This window comes from Stegastes partitus, unplaced genomic scaffold (genome assembly GCF_000690725.1).
Source record: "Stegastes partitus isolate 25-593 unplaced genomic scaffold, Stegastes_partitus-1.0.2 Scaffold1706, whole genome shotgun sequence".
Taxonomy (NCBI): Eukaryota; Metazoa; Chordata; class Actinopteri; family Pomacentridae; genus Stegastes; species Stegastes partitus.
In genome coordinates, this window is record NW_007579437.1 from 110,765 (window position 1) to 136,147 (window position 25,383).

The window sequence follows — 25,383 nt, forward strand, 5'->3', positions numbered from 1 at the left end:
CACGAAGCATTTTATTAGGATTACCTGTACACCTGCTTTTTCATGCAATTATTCAATCAGGAAATGAAATAATCACGTGGCAGCAGTGCCGTGCATACAATCCTTTAGATTACGATCAGGAGTTGATGCTCATATCAAACATCCGAAGAGGGGAAAGATGTGACCTCAGTGACCTTTTCCACAGAACCAGACAGGCTGATATAAATATTTCTTAAACGCTTGATCTCATGGGAACAGTCTGGACCGTTTACTCTGCACAATGTGGAAACCAAGAAGAATACCAGGGAGCTGCAGTCCTATAGACCGAAACGGCATGTTGATGAGAGAAAACCACTCTTTACACAGTGGTGAGTCGAATGCACAACATGTTGAAACTTGAGGCAGATGGGCTACAACAACAGAAGACCACGTCAGGTTCCACGCTTGTCAGCCAAGAACAGCAATCTGAGGTTGCAGCGGCCACAGACTCACCAAAGCTGGCCTCAGGAAAAACTGGAAAATCGTACCATGGTCTGCTGAATTTTGATTTCTGTTGCAGGATCAGAAAGAGATAAAATCAGAATGTGGACCCAACCTGCACAGTGTCCAGTCCAGGCGAGCAGCGGTGGTGTTGTGGTGTGGGGGAATGTTGTTCTTGGCCAATTTTGAGTCCCTAAAACCACTCAATCATGGTTTGAATGCCAAAGCATAACTGAGTATTGTTGCTGGCCGTGTGTTTTCCAGTTTTCCACCTTCCACTGGCTACTTCCACCGTGATATTGTACCATGGCTCGAAAGCAAAAACCATCACAAACTGGTTTCATGAGCATGGCAACGAGTTCAGTGCACTTCAGGGGCCTCTGAAGTAATTAGATCGGAATCTGAAAGAACACCTTTGGGACGTGGTAGAAGATTCGCAGCATACAAATCTGCACAAACTACGAGATGCAATCATGTCGATGTGGATCAGAAATTCATATTAACATGCATAATATTCAACCTTATTTAATTTGGTTCAATGGAACATCACAAGTGCAGACGGCTCATGAAAAGCAAATAACTGAGAACCATTTACTACTAGTAAATAAAGCAAACAGATAGCATAAAAACATATGGATTCTGCAACAGCAAAGAGCAGCTGAGAGGCAAAAGTGGGCCAGCCACACACAGACAAATAACAGCACATGAATGAGGGAATGTACTGGCCTACTTGTCTTCCAGCGTCACTGAGCTTGACCAAAAAGACATCTACTGGCCACACATGCAAACTAGCTGTAAATAGCTGTATGTATGAAGCCACAGCTCCACACACACACACTCACACAGAGCCTTGCTAAGGGGATGGGACTGTGCTGGGAGCAAAAGGGTGACAGAGATCTGGGGGGAAGAAAGAAAGAAAGAAAAAAAGCAAAAACTTGGACAGGCTCACTCCTCCACCAGCTGCACTTTCTTCCAATCTCCTGCCAGACCTTTACTTGTTTTCTCTCCCTCCCAACTTCCATACTTCATTCCCTGTGTCCATCATTGATTGCTCTCCTTCCCTTCAGCCTCACGCAACTGCACATGTAGAGAATACATAGTGGTGTGAGAAAACATCCCATGTAGTCAAGTAAACACAGCGCTCAAAACACCAATGTCATGGTGTTGGGGGGCGGGGGGGGGCGGTTGTATTTAAAGTTCCTTGGACCCTGACTGAGGTTACAAACCACTAATCCACATAAGAGAACTTGATCCAATGCGATGGTGGAGTAGCGGTTTCAAACGAAATGATTTCTTTGGCCCTAATTGCTCGTTAGGGCTGATTTTAGCAGCCCTTGTGTACAAAACACAAAAAGAGAAGTAATTGTTGTTTCGACCCACGAATGTTGAATTTCTTTACTGCACATAAACATAATTTGTACGTTATTGTGATTTTTTATTGCAACTACTTCTATTGTCGGTAATGCATCTAAAAGAGTTGTGCAAGGTAATGCAAGTGACTCTTTTTGTTTTGATTGCTTGGAGAAATAAACACAATGTAAGCAAATCTGCGTCCATATATACTGGTCTTTTGTTATATTGGCCATTATTTTTATGTTATTATGAGCTCTTTTCAGTTTAATAGGTTAAATGGTTAGTTCCATGGCGGTTACATCATTGGGTCATGTATACAGCAAGATGAAAAGACAACCATGTGACTAACGTGCATTCAATTTCACAAATATAACGGCATGAAATGAAAGATTGTGCTTTTGGTTGACGGTTTTACGAAATGAAACTTAAAACAGTGTTGGCCTCCAGATGTTTGTAGAGACAAAGCAAACAGATTGAATGTTCAAACAGATTCGAAGCGATAATGAGAAAGTATGTGTGCGAGGTCTGCAGCGGTCTCGGGGAAGCCACAATGAGCATTATTCAGTCGGATGTCCCCCAAGGCGACTGTGACACAGAGATGCACTCATTCTCTGGCGCAGGCAAAGGATTCGAATGGTTCTTTTATTGTCAAATCATCCATGTTTTGAGAATTGTTGTCAGAATTCAGACTATGAATCTTGTGGCAGCACTTTGATTAAAAGGCATTAAAATGAAATATCGGTCCAAAGTGAACACTGATGGGCTGATAATGTCTAAAGGTTTTGTGGGAAAAATGTTATATAAAAATAAATACGGCACGTTTTAAGTGTAAGTCGAAGTACATTTAAAAAAGCATTGTATCTTAGGTCCACATCTTTCAGTGGGCCATCATGATAACATGAAGTATAATGATATGTTAATTGCACTACAGGCGACACTTAATGTTCTCTGCAACTAAGTAGAACAATATGTATAAACAGATGTATGTGTATACATCAGTAATCACCCAAAATGTCAGCATATTGGCAAAAATCCAACATAACACACATTGTCAAATCTCTCAGGTGTAAAAAAAAAAAAAAGCAGATAGATGAAAAGCTGAATCAAGTGTATACAGGGTCAATAAAGGTTTTGAACTCTCTTTTAATGCAACCAAACCTTACATTCTGTAGATTTTCATCAAAGTTCACCAATCGATTTCCTCCCTCATATTACTCCAGTGTGATGCACTGCTGTGACTGTGTGCTGCAGACAGTCCAGTCACTGTCTTTACCGACACCGGATGTGGAAGCATAACATCGGGACAGGCCCTAAAACAGAGTTTTCATTACCTAAAAACTTTAATTAAATTTTCCAAGCTGACAGTGCTCATTGTTGTTTAATGTTTGTTGTGGTTTTCGTTTTGTACGAGAGATTACAGCTCTCTTTGTTGGAGCTCTGTGATCAGTGTGTCGTCTTGGTGCCCTCCTTCCATACCTGGCTCATGACAAGTCAGAGCCCTGCGTAGGTCTCCTGACCGCTCTCCTGTCTGACTTTATTGCTGGTTCCCAGCGGCGCATCAAGCATTGTTTCCAAACACGATAGACCTTTAGTACTGTAACTGACAGGTAGCATGCTATGAGAAAACATATTAATGGGCTTGGGAAAAAAACCAAGGCTTGATTTCATTATGCGAGTAATAAAAGCAACCACTGGAAAATAGTCGATTCTTTAATTATCTGACTGAAAACAGGCATCGCGTGAATAACTTTTTAAACACAGAAAAATATCAGTGCGTAATAGAAGACTTGCCAACGTGTGCGAACCAATTACACCATGTGTGCATTTATGTGACATAGCAAAAAAAAAACCAAAAGAAACACTTCTTAACCCTTGTGCCCTTTTAGTGCCAACTGTTACGACTTGGCTGACTGAGAGGAATGGCTGGCTGAGGATCAGTCTAAAATCAGAGCCTCCTGTCCTCATTAAGAATATTACATTGTGACCTGCTGTTTTATGTTCATTGTCATTAAGGGGGAAAGACTAATTGCTTAGTTAAGAGTGATCCAAATTCTTCTGTGCCATTTTCAGAAAAAAGAAAAAAATACTATGAATTTCTCATGCCCAGAATGTTCTGAGATGGATTCTGTGCAAGCCAATGTGTCTGCAAATGATTTTCCTCTGTCTTTTTACATCAGTTTCTCCGGAGCAATATGCCACCTATTTCACTATTTAGTCCAGCTAAACATCTATGAGCATTCCTTATTAAATGTGCATTACAGATGTCGTAAATGAGCATATTATTTGCAAAGACCAATCAGCAGTTAATTTATCAAGACGTCCTTAAATGTGTAGACTTCTGAGCTGAAGTGCGGTTTGCTTCTGCTGAGAAAAAAAAAAAACCCAAAACACATAGCATCAATTACTGTGCAGGATGTAAAGCACAGATTTCTCTCTCTGATTCCACTATTTCCTCACGAGCTCTCAACTGGTAGGACCACCAAAGAAGAAATGCAGCATCACCGAACAGAACAAACTTTGTTTTGACTTTTCCCTGCTCTGAAGAAAATTAGAATGATGCAAGATGACAGGTCCTCAAGGAGGTAGATGCGTATTCCAACAGCTTTTCTGCTGCTGGTTTGATTCAAACCAGAGTGCGCAAAGTCTAAATTTGTAATAGATTTATGATATTCCTGTTACTCATCATATCTTCCAGTGACACAGCCAACCACAGCAGAGTGATTGGTGATTGTGATGTGGACTGAGTTCAAAATGTGGTTAGAACTTCAGAATCTGCTGTCCCAGAAAAAGGAACCTGTCCTCCCATTACAGGAACTGAGTTTGCGACATAGACTCTTACAGACACCAGGCTTTACCCTTGGACCATGCTGGAGCTGGAAAGGACTTTTCATCGTAACAATTCACCATCTTTTTCTTGGTGGCAACACATAAAGGATGATCAAATCGGATCACAAACCACTATAGGGCTATCTATGGAGACTGTCAAGGAAGCACATCACAGAAGAAGTAGAAAGGTATCTGCAGAAATGGGTTGAATGTAATGAAATTGCTGCCGTTCTGCAATGTTAACGCACAGCAACACTGGAAAGTAGGACAGCGGTGTGTCCAGACGAGTTAATGTGCATCAACCCGTGATGATCCACGCCAACAATGGGTGCAGATGTTATGATGCGTGTCATGCGGTGCTGGTGTCTACTGCCCTAAAAAGAGGGCAATCTAAAAGACTCAACAAACAGTCAGAAACGTCAACCCGCACTGACACCACCGCACAGCCACCCAGGAGGTAAAACCAATCGCTTTGAATACTGCAGAAAAAGTAGTGTTCGATTTCCTGGGAAGAGATTTAACTGAGTGGTATGTTTTCTTAGAAGTATACGAATGCGAGTTCTTGCAAAGGAGCCATCCGACACACCCTGACAAACAAACTGAAAGGCAGCATTACGGAAGGTGCTTCTGCTGATGGGACCTGCTTTGTACATTGTGGTCTCGGGTTCGTTTTTAAATTCAAAGCATCAAGGCAAGAGAGGAGAGGAAGAGACTCGGGGATACACAAACACGAAACTCCACTCGGAGGAGAAGAGATGAAAGGAGAGGCTAGACTTCTGTGTCACTGAGTCTGTTGAACACAAATCATTCCAAGCATTTGTTTATGTTGGACCCGTATTCTCCTCCTCCACCCCCAGTCTCTTCAATAAAACACTGCTTTATGAGTTTACACCCATTTGTACAATTAGGACATATTATCCTTTGTTCTGGCACGTTGCCTGTAGTAATTTATGTCCTGTATGTATGGACTGTATCTGATTTAGTCATTTACACAGATATGTGACTTTTTTTTTTTTTCCCAAAAAAATAAGGATAATCCAATAAAAAGCTATTCCTCTGAAGTCCTTACAGTGTGGGCTTTGGCAGCTCCCTTTCATTTTCGGGCAGCTGTGATGATGGGATGGATAAGAAAAACCCTATCTGTGGAATGCCTGAGTGGACGAAAGAGCACACAGCGTCCCGGTTAGGCCGTAGGAGACTGTAAAGCCTGACAGGCCAGTGAGCTATATAAAAAATTAAAACTGAGTGGGAGAAAGCGAGTGAGAAAAATGAAAAAAAAAAAAGATGAAGATGACTGCGTGCGCGAAGAGGACCTCAGAGGATATATGATACCTTCACATAGGAAGAGATGAGAGGAAATGTTGAATATAGAAAAGCGCTCATGGGCAGATTCGCCTTTTCAGCGGGGCCGGGCTGCCCCAATTAGAGATGTAGATGACAAAGTACACCTGTGTATCTGTGTGTTCTCTTGTCTTGTCTGCGTCTGTGCTGCTGTCTCTGCTGTTTGATGTTCCACTGATCTCCTGAAGGCATGAGGAGGGTATTCATTTATCAAGGATAAGTAATCCTCCATCACAACTGTCTCTTTATATTTCTTACGTGAGAGCGCGCTCATGTACACACACATTCCTCGCCGAGGCATCTATAAGGATGACATTGATTTTGCAAGGACGCTGCTGTACAGCTATAAGGCAAGTCTAAAACACAGCTGTAATGCATTTAACCCCCTACGTGCCACAATCAACAGAACTACTTTCAGGTATTTATTTATTGATATCTGTTGGTGATGAAATGATGAGACGTAAGCATTTATCATTTCATCACTATTGACCGTTTTACATATTTATCATTTAGTGATGCATGACATTAAAGTTTCTGGCTGACAACAATATCCGATATTAACGTTTCTGATATCGCCGATAACCGATATTACCGATGTCGATTTTCAATTTTTGTTCACGCCGAAAAACGAGTATAAGTAAGCACTGTGAGAGACTATTCAAAAGAAGCCCAGACCACATTAGACCACATAGTCTTCTTTATTAGACAAAACACTAATATCGGCCGATACCGATGTGGTCGCCGATACATCGTGCATCCCTATTATCATTCAAAAATACAAACTTTATACAAAGAGGAGAATGTTGTTTTGAAGTGAGCAATGTCAAAAAGATTTAATGTTGTCACGTCTCCAAAAGTTGCTGACACTGTAGACACAGTGCTCACTAGTGGGAAACGCAGGGTCTGAACAGTTGTTAAATAAGCAGATTCCCACATAGTAAATGGAAAACACCATTGATCTTAAACAGGATTTGCAATTACTAAGAGTATTTCTAAATTATTTTAAATTAATATTTCATGAAACAACCCAGCTTTGACAAGTGATAAATCCCAGATGTATCACTTTGCAGCCTGCACTGATTGATTTTTTTCACCACTAGGGGCAACACAACACAAAAAAAACTCTCCATCCATCTATTACCTATACCTGCTTTATCCTATTCAGAGTCAAGGGAAGCTGATGTTGGACGAGAAGCGGGATACACCCAGGACGGGTCACCAGTTCATGGTGAGGCTTACACAAACAGACAAACAACCATGCACATTGAACCGAGAGAGGAAGCCACAGGAAGAAAACGCAAAGTTCACACAAGAGATCCCATCCAACAAGCAAGTTCAAACCCAGAACCTTTTTGCTGTGAGGCGACGGTGCTAAAGATTACACCAACCACTGCCAGTTTACTAATAGCAAGGCAGGCCAATGGGAGGCTAGTGTGTTGCATGGCCACCACTGGTGTGTGTGTGTGTGAGTAAGAAACTCTTAACAACTTGCCTATATAGAGATCTGACAGACACTGAGTTGTATTTTTCAACTATTCACTTTCATCTTCATCTTGCTAGATGCCAACCAGCTCGTCATCTAACATTTTCTACCTTTTGGTGCCTGGTTGTATGCAGTGGGTGCACCAGAGTTTTCTCCCTGAAATTAACTGCCTGCTGCAGCTGGAAACAAGGTCAAGAAGAACAAAGACACCGAAACAAAGCAGCAAAATCGCAATCCTTTTCAATGAGGTGGACGCCGGCAAAAATGATGCATAGAGCTGAGGGGAACTTCAGAGTCAGGTAATAACTTCGAGTGGGTTCGTCATTACAAGGGAAACCTTACACATAACAAGCAGTAATGCTTTTCACAGTTAATAGAAAATGATTAACTGCAGGTGTAAATAATGCTGGAAATAGTGCAGGTGTAAAACCAAAATAGGAGTTCTATTTATTCTGTCCTATTAGGAAAAAAAAGTAAGACTGGCCAGCAGAACATAATGTAGGTAATGAATTCAGCACAGCACAGGTGACCCATTCATTCCTCTCCATTTCCTACAGAGAAAGCAGTAACGGCCAGCTCAGTATCAGAACATTATCACAGGAGGAAATGTCACAGAGCAACGCACCCCCTGTCTTTCAACCCACTGTTCTTCCAGCCGACATAATGTTACTGTCATAACCAAATGAGGGCTGGGAGGAGGTGGGCGGCTTCAGACTGCTCAGCTTTGCTCTAACAGGGAAAGTCCTATCCAAATTCCAACTCTGACAGAATGCAGGATGCAGGCGCCCCCGCCCCCCTGAGATCAGAGCAGCAGGAGGAAAGCTGGGAGCGCCGTGGATAAACTGGAGGAGCCCAGTATGACTCATTGGAATCAGGTGTTCCAATGATAACACAGGAGTTAGGGATTGTCCGTGAAAGCGGTTGATGTAACCAGATTTTTTGATAACACAAATATTTTCCTGATTCAGTGATCATTTTTTTGTTAATCATTTGGGCTGAATTTCCACACGTTTCATAGCAGCTCAGCGACTGACCATTGTTCACGGAGAATGAACAATGGCCAGCTCACGTCTGCGTGATAACAGAGATGAATCGCTGATTTAAACATGGACTTGGATGGTAAGGAATTATGCACAGATCCTTCGCCATAAATAAGATTCATTAAGACGCTGATAAATGCACATTTCATATTATCGCTGTATTTCCTCATCAGGGCACTTTCTGAATGAATCAATACTGGTCTTGGTGGTGATTAGAGCGCTGATGGATCAGAGCCAGGCTGCCCTTTTAATGGTCAGATTTTCCATCAACATGACTCTGGATCACTCTTATTCATCATAATAGGTAAGGACATGGGCATGTTGAAACCTTCGTTTCCCTGCAGCATCATTTAGGTGACGGATTGTGAATATGGCCTGTCACTCCGCCACATAGTCAGTCACCTGATTAAGAGAATTCATATTCAGAAGGTCTCACTTTCATTAATCCAGGTCTCGACTACACTGAAAGAAAGAGACCTCTTGAAAACATAAGTGACCTTGAGATAATCTATGTCGCTTCTTATGTCTTTTCTGTTTCAGACACGCTCATCCTCTAAGCCCCTCTCTGTCTCCCTTACAAAGTGGCATAAGAAAACAAAACAGACCATGAGGGAACAGCAAATGCCTGTCTCTTAGAAACTCATCACTGTGACATATGACATTGACAGACAGATGCTGGAAAACAGATTTTCCCCTCTACCCCAAAGACATTTATCTTTCACCCCCTGTTTGTTCCTGCGTGGATCAAATAGTAGAAGATGTGAGCCAGATGCTAGACTGTCTGCTGACTGCACTCAGTTACCCAACCCTGCAACTGATTGACTGACATTTTTCTGTTAACGTATCCACATTTTAAAAATAAACTGCACACATTTGGCGTCAGAATGCCTTACCGTAGGGCCTCAATGAGCCAAAGTTGATGCGAAAAGCAAAACAAACATAATGCTTGTCGCTGCGTTTAGTGCCTTGGTAATAAAAACTTTGTATTGAAATCCTGCAGAACACAAGGCAAAGATCCTAATGTATTAAACCCTACATAAATTCACCACATTCTCAACTTACAGGTTACAAAATGGGTGCTCAGTCACCTTTGGAGAGCAGTGCTATTGGACCTTTAAAATGAGGAAACACTGCCATCTGGAGGGAGTCGTACTCTGTCGTGAAAGTGGCTAAAAGCATGTCAAACAAACCGAGATGAATACTGGCTTTATCAAAGTTATTTCAGGAACAGTGTGTCCTCTGGAGTGGCATAACTCAACTTCTGTTAAGTTGGAAGCACAACAACATGTCAACTAGTCTCTATAAATAATAGAATATTTAGAACACTAATAACTCCATAAAATAATATTTATATTAAGCTGACATTTCAGTACAATTATCCCAAACGATGAAACCGTGGGATAAAACGCTACACATGCATAGTAAATGCACTATTTATGCCTTGTCAGAAACATAAGAAACAGACGCACCATTTGGTCATTTACAAAGTGCTTTTTTTCCCACCCTCCTTGCTGGATGACTCTAAAAATGGCACCCTGCTTTTTCCTGACTGAGAACATAAAGGATACCTGGATTTGGTGGCAGCCAGTTCAACAAATCCACAAGCCTAAATAACATTCCTTCACTGAGGGAGAGGAGATCATTAATTGCGCCTCTGTGGCATTTTTATGGAGTTTTTGGAAATGGCTGGATGGCTCCAGCAAAGAAGAAAGAACGGAGGAAAGGTGACAGAGACGGAGTGCAACGGGAACCCGCGAGGGCACCACATTCATCAGTTTCGAAAACATATGGAGTGGAAAGCCATGTCTGACACACATCTGAGCCAGTGGGATCAAAGAAACAATGCTGTTTGAGGTCATCCAAAATATATCAAGACTACGTCCACGCTAAGCTGGTTGAAGATCATTCGTCCCCCTGCGTATTAGTTATCTGCCATCCTGAACTCAGCCTCTGTTTCTTAACTACCAAAAACAAGCTTTATGCAAAGGCAAGAATTTTCGAAACAGTAGTCTCTCATGTTACTGTGGATTGGGAAAATAAAGCCGCTGCAAAATAATCAGCGAGTAAATCCCATCGTCTTAGGCTGTGCGACAGTTTAAAGGGAAACTCTAGAGAAGACACGCATCCAGGATAAATGCTGTTGGTTTTTCCAACCAAAAGACAGCTGATTGTGAATTTCTCCACCGCTTTTTCTCACTGTTGTTAGTAAAATAACTTAAAATGGTTTGTGAGGTGACAAGCCATTACACAGCTAAAATGCATTTTTAGCTGTATCCACCATCGTCCAAAAGCTTAGGACACAAACTGCTTTGACAAATCCGTCAAGGAAACAAAGTTTTTTATTTTTTTTATGGCGGGACAGTCCTTTACATTGTCAAGTATTACCATAGCTCATTCAGCAGGGTGAAACAATAAGCCAGGTTCAACACAAAGCTTAGAAATAAGGATCAGTTTTAGGTGCTCACCTTTGGTTAAACATCCCTCTGAAGTTGTAATTAGCTCTGTAGTTGGGCATGGGCTTGGGATCCAAAGGCCTGTAGATAGCTGGCTCGCCCCTCTTCATGGCCAGACCATTGAGCTCCACTGTGGGTGTTATACTGCCTGTGTGCAAAGGCAAGAACAGAAACATGAAAACCAGGACGATGACAAGTTTTGAGCAAACATAGACGTACAATGATTTGCAAAAACAACATATAAAGCTGTGTTTTGTCACATTAGCAAGTAAAGCCTTTTTCTGAAAATCATTGAAGTCATCTCTGAGGAAATCTAAACACATTGCATCACATTTTACAAAACACACACAGGAGCAGCAACTGACACCATGTTAAATCATGAATGCCTGCTTTCTACCCCAAAATTGTCAAGCCTCCTTACCTGCCTGATTCATGTACCGTTAATCCCACAGGTTCCCCACTGACGTTACATAACCTATCACAGGACTTCCTTAATCTCATTAAGAGCTGGCACTGAAGTCTTTTACTACTACAACGCCACAGAGGGCAGGAGAGGTAAGACCAGGCTATTCGGCCAGAGATAAAACATAAGCTCACCATTGGGATTAATTGAGAGGGTCTGTACAGGCTTTGTTCTGATTATTGATTTTTTTTTTTTAAATAGCACTCGTGGTTCGAGGGCTACACCTGAAAGCCTTACTTGTTGACACACAAAACCAAAATACCAAAACATTCCACTAACAGTGGGGACAGAAAGGCGTTGCAGGGATTATAATGCTTTGTCACAACTCATCCCTTCTCCTTTAGCACTCTACTTTATAATCACATGTGCACATGAATGTAATGCAAAACTTGTTCTGTGATAAAACATGTGAGTTCTCTCCATCTCCCTGCAGTTCAACATTGTATATTTCCAAACTGCACCTAGCTGCAGAAATAAATGACCAGTAGTGGGCACTAATCCAATAACAACGAGTTAGTTTTACAGTTTTCTGGCATAAAGCACAAGGAGTTACTCATTGAAAGTGTAAATGCATGCACTCTAGCTAAGGATAAAAAGTACTGCAGATAGAAGCATGTAGAAAGAAACTGCAGACATTCTCAAAAAATGGTTTAAGCCACAACAAACAAGTAAAAACTGAGCTAAATGCAATACAGATGCAAAGGTTTAAAATAAATAAATAAATAAATCCCCTATTTTTCTAGCAGGTCTTACACTGACTGGCTGCTATAGCCAGAATTAGCTTTCTGTAGGTGCAGCTAGTGGAAGCATAGCATTAAAAATATTAAACACTAATCTGACATGGATAAGTACATGCAGAAAGGGTTATGTGCATTTACTAGATATATTCCAGTTGGAAAAAAAAAAAACCTTTCCTGAGTTGACATTAATGCTGATGAAAAACAAGCATCGGTTTGTTTTGCAGCTTTTTCCAATTCAATATTACTCAGCTAAAACTGTAAAAAATAATAATAAATAAATCTATGCATGTGTAAATAAATGTATTCCAGGCATATCACTTCATAACAAGTGGATTTAAAGGTAATCATTCTCGTATGCATTCATTGTTGACAGTATAATGAGACTTTGTTGTGGTTGCCATACCTGGGTTGCTGTTGACGTCAACTTTAGGGGAGCGGGGCGCTGGCCTGGGAAGGACGCTCTCAGCCAGTGCCTTGGCAGCTGTGGAGTGCTGGGCCTTTTTAATGCTGGTGCCCTCTGCCTCCCACACCTGCTCCCCAAGAGTCAGCTGCACTGTGAAGATCTGGAACAGTGACACCCAGAGGGGAAGACGTTACCCAACAGCGTCTGCATTTTATTTATTTATTTTTTTTTACCATCATTCCTCAAGAGCCCATATGGCAGGAGGATGTAATCAGCATGACCAATAAAAATGTACAAAAAAAAAAAATAAATTAAAAAGTCAGAATCATATACTTCATCATACATGTATGTAGCAAGAACAAGCATGAAACTGAACAACCAAAAAACCACTAAGATGAGGATTTCTCCTGATATTTACATCGTATTACTTCATGTCAACACCTGAACTCTGATTCCGAAAAAGATTTTTTCTTCTGCACACATACAGATGACTGTCATGTCCCAGCTCCTTACCTTAGCATGTGCAGGACCTCTCTCATTGAGGAGCTTGTACTGTGGTTGGATCCTGTTGAAACGGGCTAACTCATTCACCAAACACATTGGAGTTTTCTCTTTAGGGTTTGCCATGTTCTCCTGGGGCGGGCCTAAGACAGAGCACAGCAAAACATGATATATGAGCAATATGGTAAAGACATGAGAGACAGACATGTATGCATGAATAATCATCATGTTTTAATATTGAATTATATCATTTTAATGAGTGAAAGGGCACGAGTTATTCATTTATTAAAGCAAGCAGCCTGTGCAGCTGTTACATGTAAGAAATGCAGCATAACACAACTTTTATATCCAATTAAGTCATACGCAAAAGTGAAAAATTTCATTTGATTTGTATGAGAGTATTTAAGCTCTTTTTCCATTCAGCAGATGTGCAGCACCTCAGGGGAGGCATCTTGCTGTCTAATGATTGAGACATAAAAATGTGGCTTACAGTGCAGTGAGTTAGTAATAAAATTAGTAAGAAATTAAGTGTATAATAGGGTCACAATATCATGTAGCAAGCATTTGTGCAGAGATCCTTTTGAATTTAGGTTAGGTTATGAGATTCAATAAGCAGTGAAGAGAGCAGGATCTGGAGGGATTTATGTCAGCCAGTTAATTGGCTATTTTAGGGCGACCTTTTTACTATAGAATAATAAATAGTACACACAGTGGTACTACTACAATGTTGAGGCAGGTTGTCTACATAAATTTTTCCTTAGGGCTTGAATCAATATCAGTATTACTTAGATATACAACACAAGTGCTAACAACACTGAAACACTGCATCTCCCTCATATGACCAGCAACAATTCCAAATAAAAGCTGATGAAGAAATAAGACGAGTCCATCATTTGTTGGAAATCACAGAAATTAACAGAATAATAATTAAGGCCACTCGTAATGCAAAATAATAACTAATATCCCCCAAAGGGAAACTGTTCTGCTGGTGTTGTACCTGGCGGTGAGGCAGACACAGGGGCGTCCCCATATCCGACTGCAGGAGCAGGGCAGGCGGGTGTGGGGGCCGGGCCTGTGCCGTTGACGGAGGGCTGCAGACCCAGAGATCCTGCGCTGGCCATGGCCGTCGGGGGAACTCCGGGGGAGAGGCCAGGACCAGCCAGGGGCGCTGAGGTCTGTACTTTCACTTGAGCCATGCTCTATTCCTGAAACAAGGCCACATGTAATAACTTGTAACTCCATTAGACACACTCTCCATTGTATAGACTGTAAACAGATGAGAATAGAAAAGTCAATCACTAATGAAGTGCACATTATACTGTACAGACACCATTAAGCATTCGTGCACGAGTCTACATTTGCATGCACAGATAAATACACTCTACTTTTTGCACAATTTAAAGCTCTTTACTGTCATTTGACAGACTTCTGCGGGCTAAGCCTAGAGAACAGACTTCGAACTGAGCAGCCCTCGGCTATCTCACATTCTGATCCACAAGCAGCTAATACACCCAGACAATGAACCTTTATTTGAAGGAGCTTTGCTCATGTTACTGCTGCCAAACTCTCCGGAAAAAGGAGGAATCCTGTGATAGTGGCCCGAACAAGACAATGGATGTTCAATCAGATTTTGTTTGGGACTAAAGAGAGGTACATGGGCGTACATCCAGCAGACAGAGGTTAGCATTGACAGTAGAGTGGGCACAACAATGCAGTGAGAGTCAGCAAAACACATATTTGATTACTTTAGCTTTGAAGGCATGTGTGCAATATTATGGTCACACAGTTGGTGCCTGTGGCTATTTCATACAAGTAACATAATATGCTAACCAGTGTTTTTCATCAACAGAAGATGAAGACGTAGATAACTGCAAAAACTCAATTAAAAAGAGACAAACCACATCTACCAAAAAACGGCCCCAAGACTGGTTTACATCAAGCACTGACGGGGGAAATGAGGGAAATTTATTTCCACGTCCCCACAGAGGTCAGAGCAAAAGGTTGGACACAGAACTGAACCCCTGGAGTGGAGAGAAATTTACTGTCTTGCCCTTGGACACTTGATGAAATGCCAGTTTTGAATCTGGCACACTGGTGATTGATAACGCTGTCAGAAATCTGAGTCTATCTCATTAGATAATATCAAACACAACAGGGCTGTAGATATTACACAGGCCATAAAGACAGCTTTTAGATCCCAACTGTTTTCATGGGCTTCACCCTGCAATCATGATTACAGCTGCCACCTGTCCATACAGCCCAGAGACGAGGCTGCACAGTAAACAGAGCGGTTTGCATTGCTATATCACACCCGATATCGACAACGTGCACCAGATCAAATGCATTTTTACTCTGGTGTGTGACCTTTACCCAGTGCATGCAATCAAGTTTTTCCCTGTCCATGCATCTTGCGTGCTCGTGAGGTTCTCGGGGTCACAAACCCTCTTTCCTTTACTGTCTTGCACTAGCGTGCACGAATTGCACAGCAAAACAGCAACCTCGGTGCATGCTCGTCTTTCGCAGCAACTTGAATATGGAGGTTGCTGTAACGTTAGGGTTGACTGACAGAGCTACAGGGCTGTCTGCAACCCCTGAACCTACATTACAGCCTCGACTGTGTCCAGCTTTAGCAAGGAAGCTAACGTTACCACCAAGAAAACGGCGCTTCCTCCAAATGTCAGCTGCTAAAAACACGCCAACAGAATGGCCAAGCGTGCATGCTGTCATGGATATGCCGCTGTGATTTCTCCTGATGAACATATACAACCCAGCCGCCTCCAGTTACGCTAGTTTAGCCGGTTAAAGCTCATCATGGCTGATCGGCCGAGCACCCCTCTTGCTAGCATCTCCATACCGCCCCATCCTCCACGAAAGTCTGGGGGAATTTCAGCCCACCCAACATCATACACGGGCTGGCGACAGCGTGGCAAATAACCCGGAGACTATCCGACGACAAAGGGACAAATATTTTAGGGTATTTTTTACCTTTGTCCAGGGCCAGACCCCAGTTACACCTCCAACATTGGCAAACACTAAAGAGAACTGGATGGAAGAGGGAACAGACCACGTTATTTTTCTGGGTAAAAAAAAGGAAAAACTACCCATTAGAAGCAAATGACTAACCATTGTGATATTTCATGTGTAAAGTTTGTGTTGTGTCCATTTTTTTCAGTGCGAAATGTTGCAAATCGTTATCTGTGGATCGTCGGAGTTTGTGGTGAATCCTGAATGAATCAGCCACCCCCGCCGCGACAGGAATGGTTTGGTCCTGGTTTGCTTCCTCAGAGCTTACAGTGTAACTTTTGATTCAACAGCAAAATTAACCTTTTCAGACTTGTTTTCTGCACAGGGGACTTACATTGGGTGTTAATTTGGTTTTCCAACCTTATTTTTACTTTATGCATAATTATCGCTAAAAGTTAATATGAAGATCAGTGTATAAAACTTGGAAAATATAATTTTACTGTCCATATTTTGTTCTCAGGGAAGCCTTTCCATCAAGTGAGTTTAATTATACAGTTAATTCTACAACTTAGAGGTGGGCTGTCATTTTGCTTCTTTTTTTTTTTTCTTGTCGGGAGAACATAAGCTCCCATAAAAGAGTACTTTCTGCTGCTTGTGAGGGTTTACAGCTTTGGCTCAGGAGCCCTTCAACAGGAGAATTCAAAGGAAGAGCAGCAGATGTGTCTCACTAACCACAAGACCACAAGGTCTGGATTCAGAAACACCAAGTTCCTTGTGCAGAAATCACAGTGGGGACTGTTGTGTTCTTGCAAAGAAGACAGGTAGCGATGATTCTGGGATCCCACAGATGCAAATAAAGTCCAGTGTACACCTTTTATCTATAATAGGGAATAAGGACCTACAGGTTAAAATACACATGTAATGCAGAACCTACAGAGCCTGCAGATATCTGACAGGTACTGTTGTGTTACAGCCAATAGAGGGTGCCACTACACCACTTTTGCAGTCCTGGTTGGCTCCTTCACAGAAAGACATGAACAGAATGCTTTCCTTTACAAAGAAAACTTTGTACTACTGTGCATAATAAAACCCAGGGACTAATCATTAAATGAGAACACAGTAAAACATCTGGCATTATAAAGGGCACAAACTGGACTTGTATTTGCTTGAATAAATAATTTTAGCATCTACAAAACCTATAGAACCAAGTTAGGTTCAGATATTTTTTCTCAAACATATATAGCACAATTTCCTTTTTCAAATAAACACAGGACCTACAGTGAGCTGAATAAAGTTTAACTCTAGAGCATCTGTGTCAAATTTTAATAATCATTTCTTAAAATTCGACAAAAGATGTAATTTCACCTGGTTGATGTCACATACTGCTCATTACATCCGACTAAATGAGCATCACATGTAAGCTTGTCCACTATTTCTGCAAGATTATCTCAGTTTCATGTTTCACAGTTTTTATCCACATGCATATTTGTGGATACTTCTGGCAAACACAGGACAATCCCACAAACAAGCGCACAAGCCGTGTCCTTCACCATTTGTAGACAGACTGAATTCCTTACGTTTGAAATATCTGATAAAACCCACTGACCCAATGAGTCACATTCAGGCATGCACTTTCTTTCTGAGTTTGTCAGTATTGTGTATCCCTTTTGAAAGAAAACAATACATAAAAAGGCTTTTACAGGATCCAGAACAGACACAGAAAAACGCATATTCACATACTATGCAAACCAAGGTTGAATAAAAGTGAATCTTTGCTTTTATTATTGATTATGAAAATGAACAGGCACCTATTACATGGAGCTTGCACATCCCAGAACAAAATTTCAAATATAAATAACACACCCTCATTAGTGTTGATCACTCACAACAACCTGCAAGCTAAGAGTTCAAACCACATTGAAAAGGAAAAAAAAAAAAAAAAAAAGCAACCTAAGAAAAAAAAGAAAAAGAAAAACATCACATCCAAACCCTTGTAACATAGTCACTCAAGTTTTTTCAAATCTCCTCTGATCTACTGCCCATTGGATGAAGGCCTTTTGTCTCTGCACGGATGCTGTTGTGACTGCATTTACACAAGCATTTCAGTCCTACTGTCTTTTCCTCCGAGCACAGCGACAGCTAACTAGACCCATTGCAAAGAAGCTAAAAAAAAATAAAATCATTGGTTAAATAGATGTCTTTAAGTTATCAATATAGTATTTTTTTGTTGTTGTTGTTGTTTTGAGATAGCGGTGTGCTGTGGTAATCTCCTCTACAGTATAGAGTATCATCACATTCACTCAAGTTCATTCAAGAAACTCAGCTAGACCCTGGGAAAAAAAAAAAAAAGTAAATACAAACAACCCAAGATGGAAAATTCAAGTATCTCTGACTGGATGGCGATAAACATTTCTTTAGGGATGGAGTGATTACAGTCTAAAATGACCACAGCCTCTGGAGGTGAGCTTTGTAAGATCCATCCCATAAAACATTACCTAAGGTATGGAAAGACTAAAAGTTGCCACAATGTTTGATGCCAATAAGAAAAAGTAGGGTTTAAAATTGCATGCACCCCCACTGTAAAACTACTTCTTTTTTTTTTTTCTTACCAACTTACATGTTTGTAGCTGACTGTACACATCCTAACTAGCAAAAGATGCAGACTAACTTCCAATGAAATAAAGCACTCCTATTATCATTCTGCTATAAAGTAAATGCATCCTCTGCTAAGTTCTTTCACATCATCCAACAATTTAAAGACTTATATATACAATAGTTTCAGACGTGTTATACGTTTACAACATAACAGTCTCTTTTGGTGAAAATATAGTTAAATTCAAAATATCTGATAGGTATCTTTTTAGAGGTGATCTCTTTATTGAAAAAAGTACCTGAGCCAAAACTCTGACCAGGGGGAATCACAAAAGCCTTGTCATTCATTGCCGTTCTGGAGATCAAACAAAGATTTAAATTAAATAACAAATACAAAAAAAAAAAAGAAAATCAAAAAAAACGTACTGACCCATCAAAACAACCCCCCTTTTCAAAGCATCAGCTAGTCAAAAAGAAAAAAAAAAGTACAAAAAAAGACATTTAAAATCAAACATTTTAGAAGATTAAAGCATGAAATTAAAAAACAAAACGGTATCATACAAATAAAAATGGATCATGCGACAACGTTCTCTTGCAGACATTCTTTAAATGGAAGAGAGGCCGCTGCACATCCTAAAGGCTGGACTAGTGAACACTACACGAGTTCGGCCCAGCGTTACGAGGAGATGTACACTGAGGTCATCGGATGACTACAAGTTCTATCGTCATATCTGTTTTTATTCCCATCTGTACTGACATTCTGTCCAACGGCAGGAAGAACTGCAACCCGGGTTTCGCCTCGGAAGATGAAGAAAACTGCGTGTACTCTTGATACAGTGGTTAAAAACTAAAACCTTTAAACCTGACAAGTGGAGGACTACTTACAGTACATCTGCAAGTCTGGAATAACGTACTAATAGTGCCTTTTTAAACTAGATACTTTCACAGTGCATATAATAATAATAATAATAATAATAATAACAATAAACAAACAGATGAAGCATTTTCTTGGGGTGTTGATGGTCAGATCCCTTCCAGAAGACGATTAGATTTGGATTTCTCTTTGTAGGCCCAAGCATGCATCCATCAGTTATTATTGCACAACACAAGGACCTTAAAATGCACCCACACACAAACGAAAAAGTAACAATAATAATCTGAAAACAGGAATTATAATTATCTCACTACAAATCCACCTTTCGTGCTCGCTGCAGTACGATCTTTTTTGCCAAAAATCGGTCCGTCTTGGGTGCATCTAAACGCTCCTTTTAATTCGTTTTCTATTTTACAACCGACTAAAACATGCAGCCAACTGCACCGCAGGGGGGAAATGCAGTCGAGAGCCTCCAGCGCATGGTGTCCATTGTTCCAGTCAAAGGTCAGAGTTCAAAGACTGAATGATTAAAAAGTGCTTTACGTAGGTCAGTAGGACTTCTTTCTTCTACGGTTATTACAAAGTTTGTACATTAGCATGTATCATCTGTGAAGGCAAACGAAATATATTTAAATTACATCATAATTACAATTAAAAGCATTAATTATATACCCTAACCAAAAAAAAAAAGGAAAGAAAACAGCTTAAGATTGAAAATACTCACCATGATACCACCATTTTGTTTTCTTTGGATTTTTGTTACATGTTCTTACATAAAAGGAGTTATCAGGCGGTCGTCTCTGCAGAAAAAGCAAAAAAGCATTTAGATTTAACATTTAAAAAAGGGAATCATTTACATCAGCTACTGTTATTTATTCTTGGCACAGTGCAGAGTTACCTTTTCTTTGCAGCTGGACAACATGCTGATAATGCTAAGACAAACTGATTGCACTGAGAGCGCTGGCGACCAATCTTCCGTTAGAATAGATAGACAGATGTGACCATTGCTATACACATGTGGGTGGACAGGTATATTCTCTCCTGTGAACATTACCTACAAAGAAAAATCAGTCAGTGGTTATTGAGATCATTCAGTGAACATACAAGTATAGAAACCCTGTAAAGGTGGTGAGTGATTAATGCTTTAAAAAAAAAAAAAAAAAAAAAGCAGACTAAATCCTTTTACATTTTAAACGGAGTTCAAAGATACAAGTTGGGAAAGTACTTGTCTGGAAGAAGTTGAGATTTTTTCATTAATGACAGAAAATAATGAGACTTGCTGCATAAGCTCAGGCTTAGCCCTCTACAGCGACATGAGGCTCTAGGATTAGGACAGAGGGGCCGGGATGGGGTGAGAGAGGAGAAGGGAGTGTAGGGACAGGAGACTAAGAGAGGACATATGTTTAATAGGGAGGGAAAAAAAAGAGACAAGTTCTATAAAAAGAACTAGTGAATAACAGCCATTGAAATTGTGTAACAGTGAGAACCGAACGGGAAGATACAGCAAGTGTGAGAAGACAGAAACTCAAGACTGAGGTGCTGAAGTATAGAGAGAAGGGGGAGTGGGGTAGAGAGGCTAATGAAGGGTAACAATGGGTTGAGGCAGTCTGGCACCAGACAGGGCCTCACAGGAGAGTGCAGGCTCCACATCACGGGGCTGGAGGGGGTGACGGGGTGAGTGTTACCGATATGAACACAAAGTAAAGCTAGCACTGCGCCCAAAACACCAAGATAAACAAAAGCTCGTCGCTTGCAAAAACTAGCATCTGACATACACAAAGCTCTGTGAACCTGGCATGACCTCACAGAAAACAGGCACTACAGGTAATCTACATGTTGGGTTTCTGCTTTATGTTTATATTGCATCTAATCCTTTGCTTATAATGTGCTCTGTGCAAAACAAATCACCAAAGGACAGTTTATTTTTCAGCTGCAGGTTAGATAGCTAAGGACGTTACCTTGCGCTTCAAGAAATTTCACTTTTTCTAACATATCATTGACCAAATAACTAAATGTTTAAGAAAGAAAGCAATCATCAGGTTAATTAATTATGAAAACAATACATTTTGGTTGCTGAGCTGCCATTTTGCCTGAATGAATGAAACAATTTGAGTTGAATAGAATTAATTTGTAAAGTTTTTCTGGCTAAAACTTCTCAAAAACCTTCACAACCGTGTTTGCTATTTAAGTAAACTATGCAGCCAGGAATATCAATTAGTGAATAAACTAGACAAAAAACTGTCACATTACAATGGTGACAATGTGTAGCCCATGGTGTGTTGCAAGGTGCCAGCCAAGGCTCTGAAGATTGGCAACTTAGGCACAGGGTTCCAAACAAAACAACCAACTATCGTACTATGTTTTGGTAGAAAATCTGCAGCTTCTTGTGAAAGCATGTAGTAGAAACAAGTACAAGGTGACCACTGTAACAGGGTTAAACAGAAACTGAAGCTACAAACTGTTAATGCAAAAGTTATCAACTAAGTTTGAATAGGCCAATGGTCACAATGGTTTTTTATAGGCCCTAATAGCATTTGCGACAGGAGGAGTGTTTGTAAGTGCAGTACACTTGCTTTCAGAACTACATGTTTGTGCAATGCAGCGTTACTCACACAGCCAATAATGCACTGCAGCAGTTGATAGCGGAGTTTCTCTAGAGGCCCCAAGAGGAGTCAAATCGTGGACAACTCTGACAGTCAGTCCTTCCCATTAGAGCGGGGTTGTGGCTAAGTAGCTCAGTTTATCTAATTTTCTCTACAGTGACTCAGTGCCTATTTTTAGGTGGCCAGGCTCCTGATGAGTCAAAAAAGACTGTTGAGTTAAACTAATCCCATCAAACATGGCTTCAGTAGGACCTCTGCACTGGTGTCTCTGTCAGTGATTCCAGGCTCCAGTGTTTCCAAGCCAAGATTCATTCCACTAACAACTACAGAGCCACAGTGTTTCATGTGATTATTACAGGCATCCAGACAGTGGATATAGAGGATTGTTTGCACAGGTCTTTTGGTTTTTGATTTTGTTTGGAAAGGGGCACCTCTGTACTTCCACACTGTACCTCCAAAGCAACAGCGTATGACTTTGTATCTCATAAATGTCATTCTCTGGTGTGATTGGCGGACATTAAGTGCAATAGAAACTACATCAAACCGTGCTAGGGGTCTGTTTGTTACTCTGCTACTAGCATCTTCAGTATTCAACAAAGCCACTTGCAAACAGAAAATTCCAGGTCCTTAAGACAAGATGGTATACTAACTAAACTTAAATAGCTCTTTTCCACCTGAACAACAAGACACAGTGCTTCACAATACATCACATTCACTCCAATATAAACACATGCACATACAATGATGGCAAACGAGCTTACCTGAGGTGAATCAAAAGGATATCGACTACTAAATTTGAAAAGCAGCTGAAATTTCTCTCCTTCATACAGTGTACCAGTTGCTCCCTCCATATCTACAATCCACCTGAAAGAAACGCACAATATTAAAATATGTTTTAAAAAAATCCCACTCGAACAAAATGAATATAACATTAAAAACACAGGTGGGTCCAAACATCTAAAACAAATGTCTACCTTTGACTATAGAGTACATTGAAAAATGTAAGATACAAAGAGCGGTCCCATTTTGATTCCTAAAACACAGATGTTAGTGTTTCTAGGCCGCTTGTTTGACCAGGAGTAAAATTAGAATCTTGACTGTTCAAAGGGGTTTTAGTTAAATTATATTTCTCACGTAACTGGTTTACTGTTAACCTGCAAGGTCTGTAAATCACCCAAGGATGCAGCTGTGTGTGAAGGCTGACTGAAAAATGGGTGAATCAAATTAGATTCCATTTATTTACACGTTGTGACAACATTCCTGCTAAAAGGGTTGCAAAATGTTCTCTACAAAAATGGACCGGATTACATTACAGGTATTAAATTCCTTCTAAATTTCGTCAAGTCATGATATCAGGTTTAGCATTTCCTTTTAGACACAGATCTCTTCTGTGTTTTGGAAGGAAATGGTTTTGACTATGCTATGAATGCTGAGTTTATGTTTCAAGGATGGACGAGTTTATTATGTGTTCTCTCTACAGGAGTAGATAGAGGAACATTTGAAATTGTGGCCATGCTCTAATTTTTTAAACCGAGGTTTTATAATGAGCACTATGTTCTACTTTACCATTTTGGAGTTGATTAGCAAGAGACAAGTACAGAATCACATCTCATTATCATTTAGAAAGAATCATACACAACGTGAGCTGCCAATTCTGCAGTAAGTGTGTAATCAAAAGCTTTTAGCCTGACTCATTCCAGCGACATTCAATATTCAGCTGGGTTATGACAGTGGTTTAGTAATAATGTGATACTCTATTGATCTAGTGGACAAAATCTATTTTCGCTTCTGTAGCCTGGCTACAGAACACTGCTGACTGAGCTGGTAGCAATTCAATCCTGCTCAGATGATTGCAAATACAGGGGTTTGGGTCTTTGGGATGAAGGACAGTGTACCAGCACCACATTCTCTATATGCCTTTAGGATAAATGTAGCTTCACTGGCAAACAAACCAAATGTGTAAGTATTGTGAAGAATATTTATGGGGATTGCCTGCTCACAGTAGAAACCTCAGAGGAGAAGAAAAAGGGACACTGATGGCAGCATCACAATCTCTGACCTAATTTCTTCAATACAAGCAGTGCAGATAGGACACCAAAGAGACTTGTGGTTGTTATCCGGGGTTTATAGCCTTGTGTCTCTTTAAAAACTAGTCCTGGGCACATGATCATTTAGACCTACATACGAGGTCAGTCGTCCTTAAAAACTTCACCCGTAGAAAGTCTGACTGAGTGTCAGAAAGGAGCTCCATTTTCCTTCAGGAAGCAAAGTTTTGAGGGACTCATTATCACTGTACATGATGCCTGACACAACCCACGCTGAACACAGCCAAGGACTCCAAGGACATTATGCACAACGTGCTCAAATTCCCCGTAGCTTGGTGATTATATGATCCAGACAACAAAAATAACATTAAGCCATTTACTGAAAGTGGGGGGAAAAGGACAAAGTGAGTACACATGTGAGACCCAGCGGTGCTTTAAAGCAGCAGTTTCCTTGTTTGCCGCGCCTGACTCATTATGCCATCACGCTAAGCCATCTGCACAATCACACAGTCAACTAAAAGACATTGCAATCAACTGAGCAGCACAGAGAGACAGTGTGCCATATATAAAAAAAAGCCAGATAACTGAAAACACATTGTCACCTTATCACATGCACAGTGGTGTCACCAGTGAGGTTTCCCCCCCTTGCTTGGATAAGGTTAGCTTCAATGACAAGCAGGGATGGAGTATTTGTGTCTTACTCCAGTCAGGACTCACATGACAATCAGGACAAATCCCCACCACTGTCAATCACTTTAACAGAAAGCCAACACAGGCTCAACAGACCTTTCAGCATCAGACTTAAACACAAAAAGGCACACCCATACATACCACCTCAAACCTGGGATGCGCAGTGATCACAGAAACCAGCTGAACTGGTTGAGGGACTTGTCAGTCATGCACAACATTCATTCTGCCTGATCACGTGATTGTTACCTAATGGGAGGATGCCAGCATAACAACGTCTTACATTGTTACATTGTTGTTAAGATTTTCTAAAAATAACAACAAACATTAACTTGTGTTGTGTCTCTAGGACAGCATAACAGTCTAGCAATGATGCTGGGAGGCATTCTAAACACTACAACGAGGTAGTAACTTTGAAAGTAAGTGTTAAAGCTCAAAGACATTTGAATGACAGCCAGAAATTTGTCTCAAATCCATTTACAGGATGATCCGCAGTGCTTATCGGGCACAATTTGACACACACAACAACAGTATTCATGGTGTTTTAAGGTAACAC

The 25,383-nt window shown here is 40.7% G+C and overlaps 2 protein-coding genes across 2 annotated transcripts in view; both read right to left on the reverse strand.

Moving 5' to 3' along the window:
• stau2 (staufen double-stranded RNA binding protein 2) overlaps positions 1-16,106 on the reverse strand; it is a 92,149-nt gene extending 76,043 nt beyond the window's left edge. Inside the window, exons 1-5 of the mRNA XM_008301751.1 lie at positions 16,048-16,106; positions 14,060-14,267; positions 13,075-13,205; positions 12,562-12,721; positions 10,968-11,103 (exon numbers count right to left, since the gene is read on the reverse strand). Of these exons, the coding sequence (XP_008299973.1) occupies positions 10,968-11,103; positions 12,562-12,721; positions 13,075-13,205; positions 14,060-14,258 (626 nt within the window). The 5' untranslated portion in view covers positions 14,259-14,267; positions 16,048-16,106. The remainder of the gene's footprint in view (positions 1-10,967; positions 11,104-12,561; positions 12,722-13,074; positions 13,206-14,059; positions 14,268-16,047) is intronic.
• Positions 16,107-17,780: 1,674 nt separating this feature from the next.
• LOC103372181 (ubiquitin-conjugating enzyme E2 W-like) lies at positions 17,781-23,006 on the reverse strand (the record flags this gene model as incomplete). The annotated part of the gene is made up of 4 exons (XM_008301753.1): positions 17,781-20,098; positions 20,217-20,292; positions 20,391-20,546; positions 22,857-23,006. Coding segments are annotated over 4 exons (396 nt in total), but the record flags the coding sequence as incomplete, so codon positions are not given.
• Between the last annotated feature and the right edge of the window lie 2,377 nt (positions 23,007-25,383).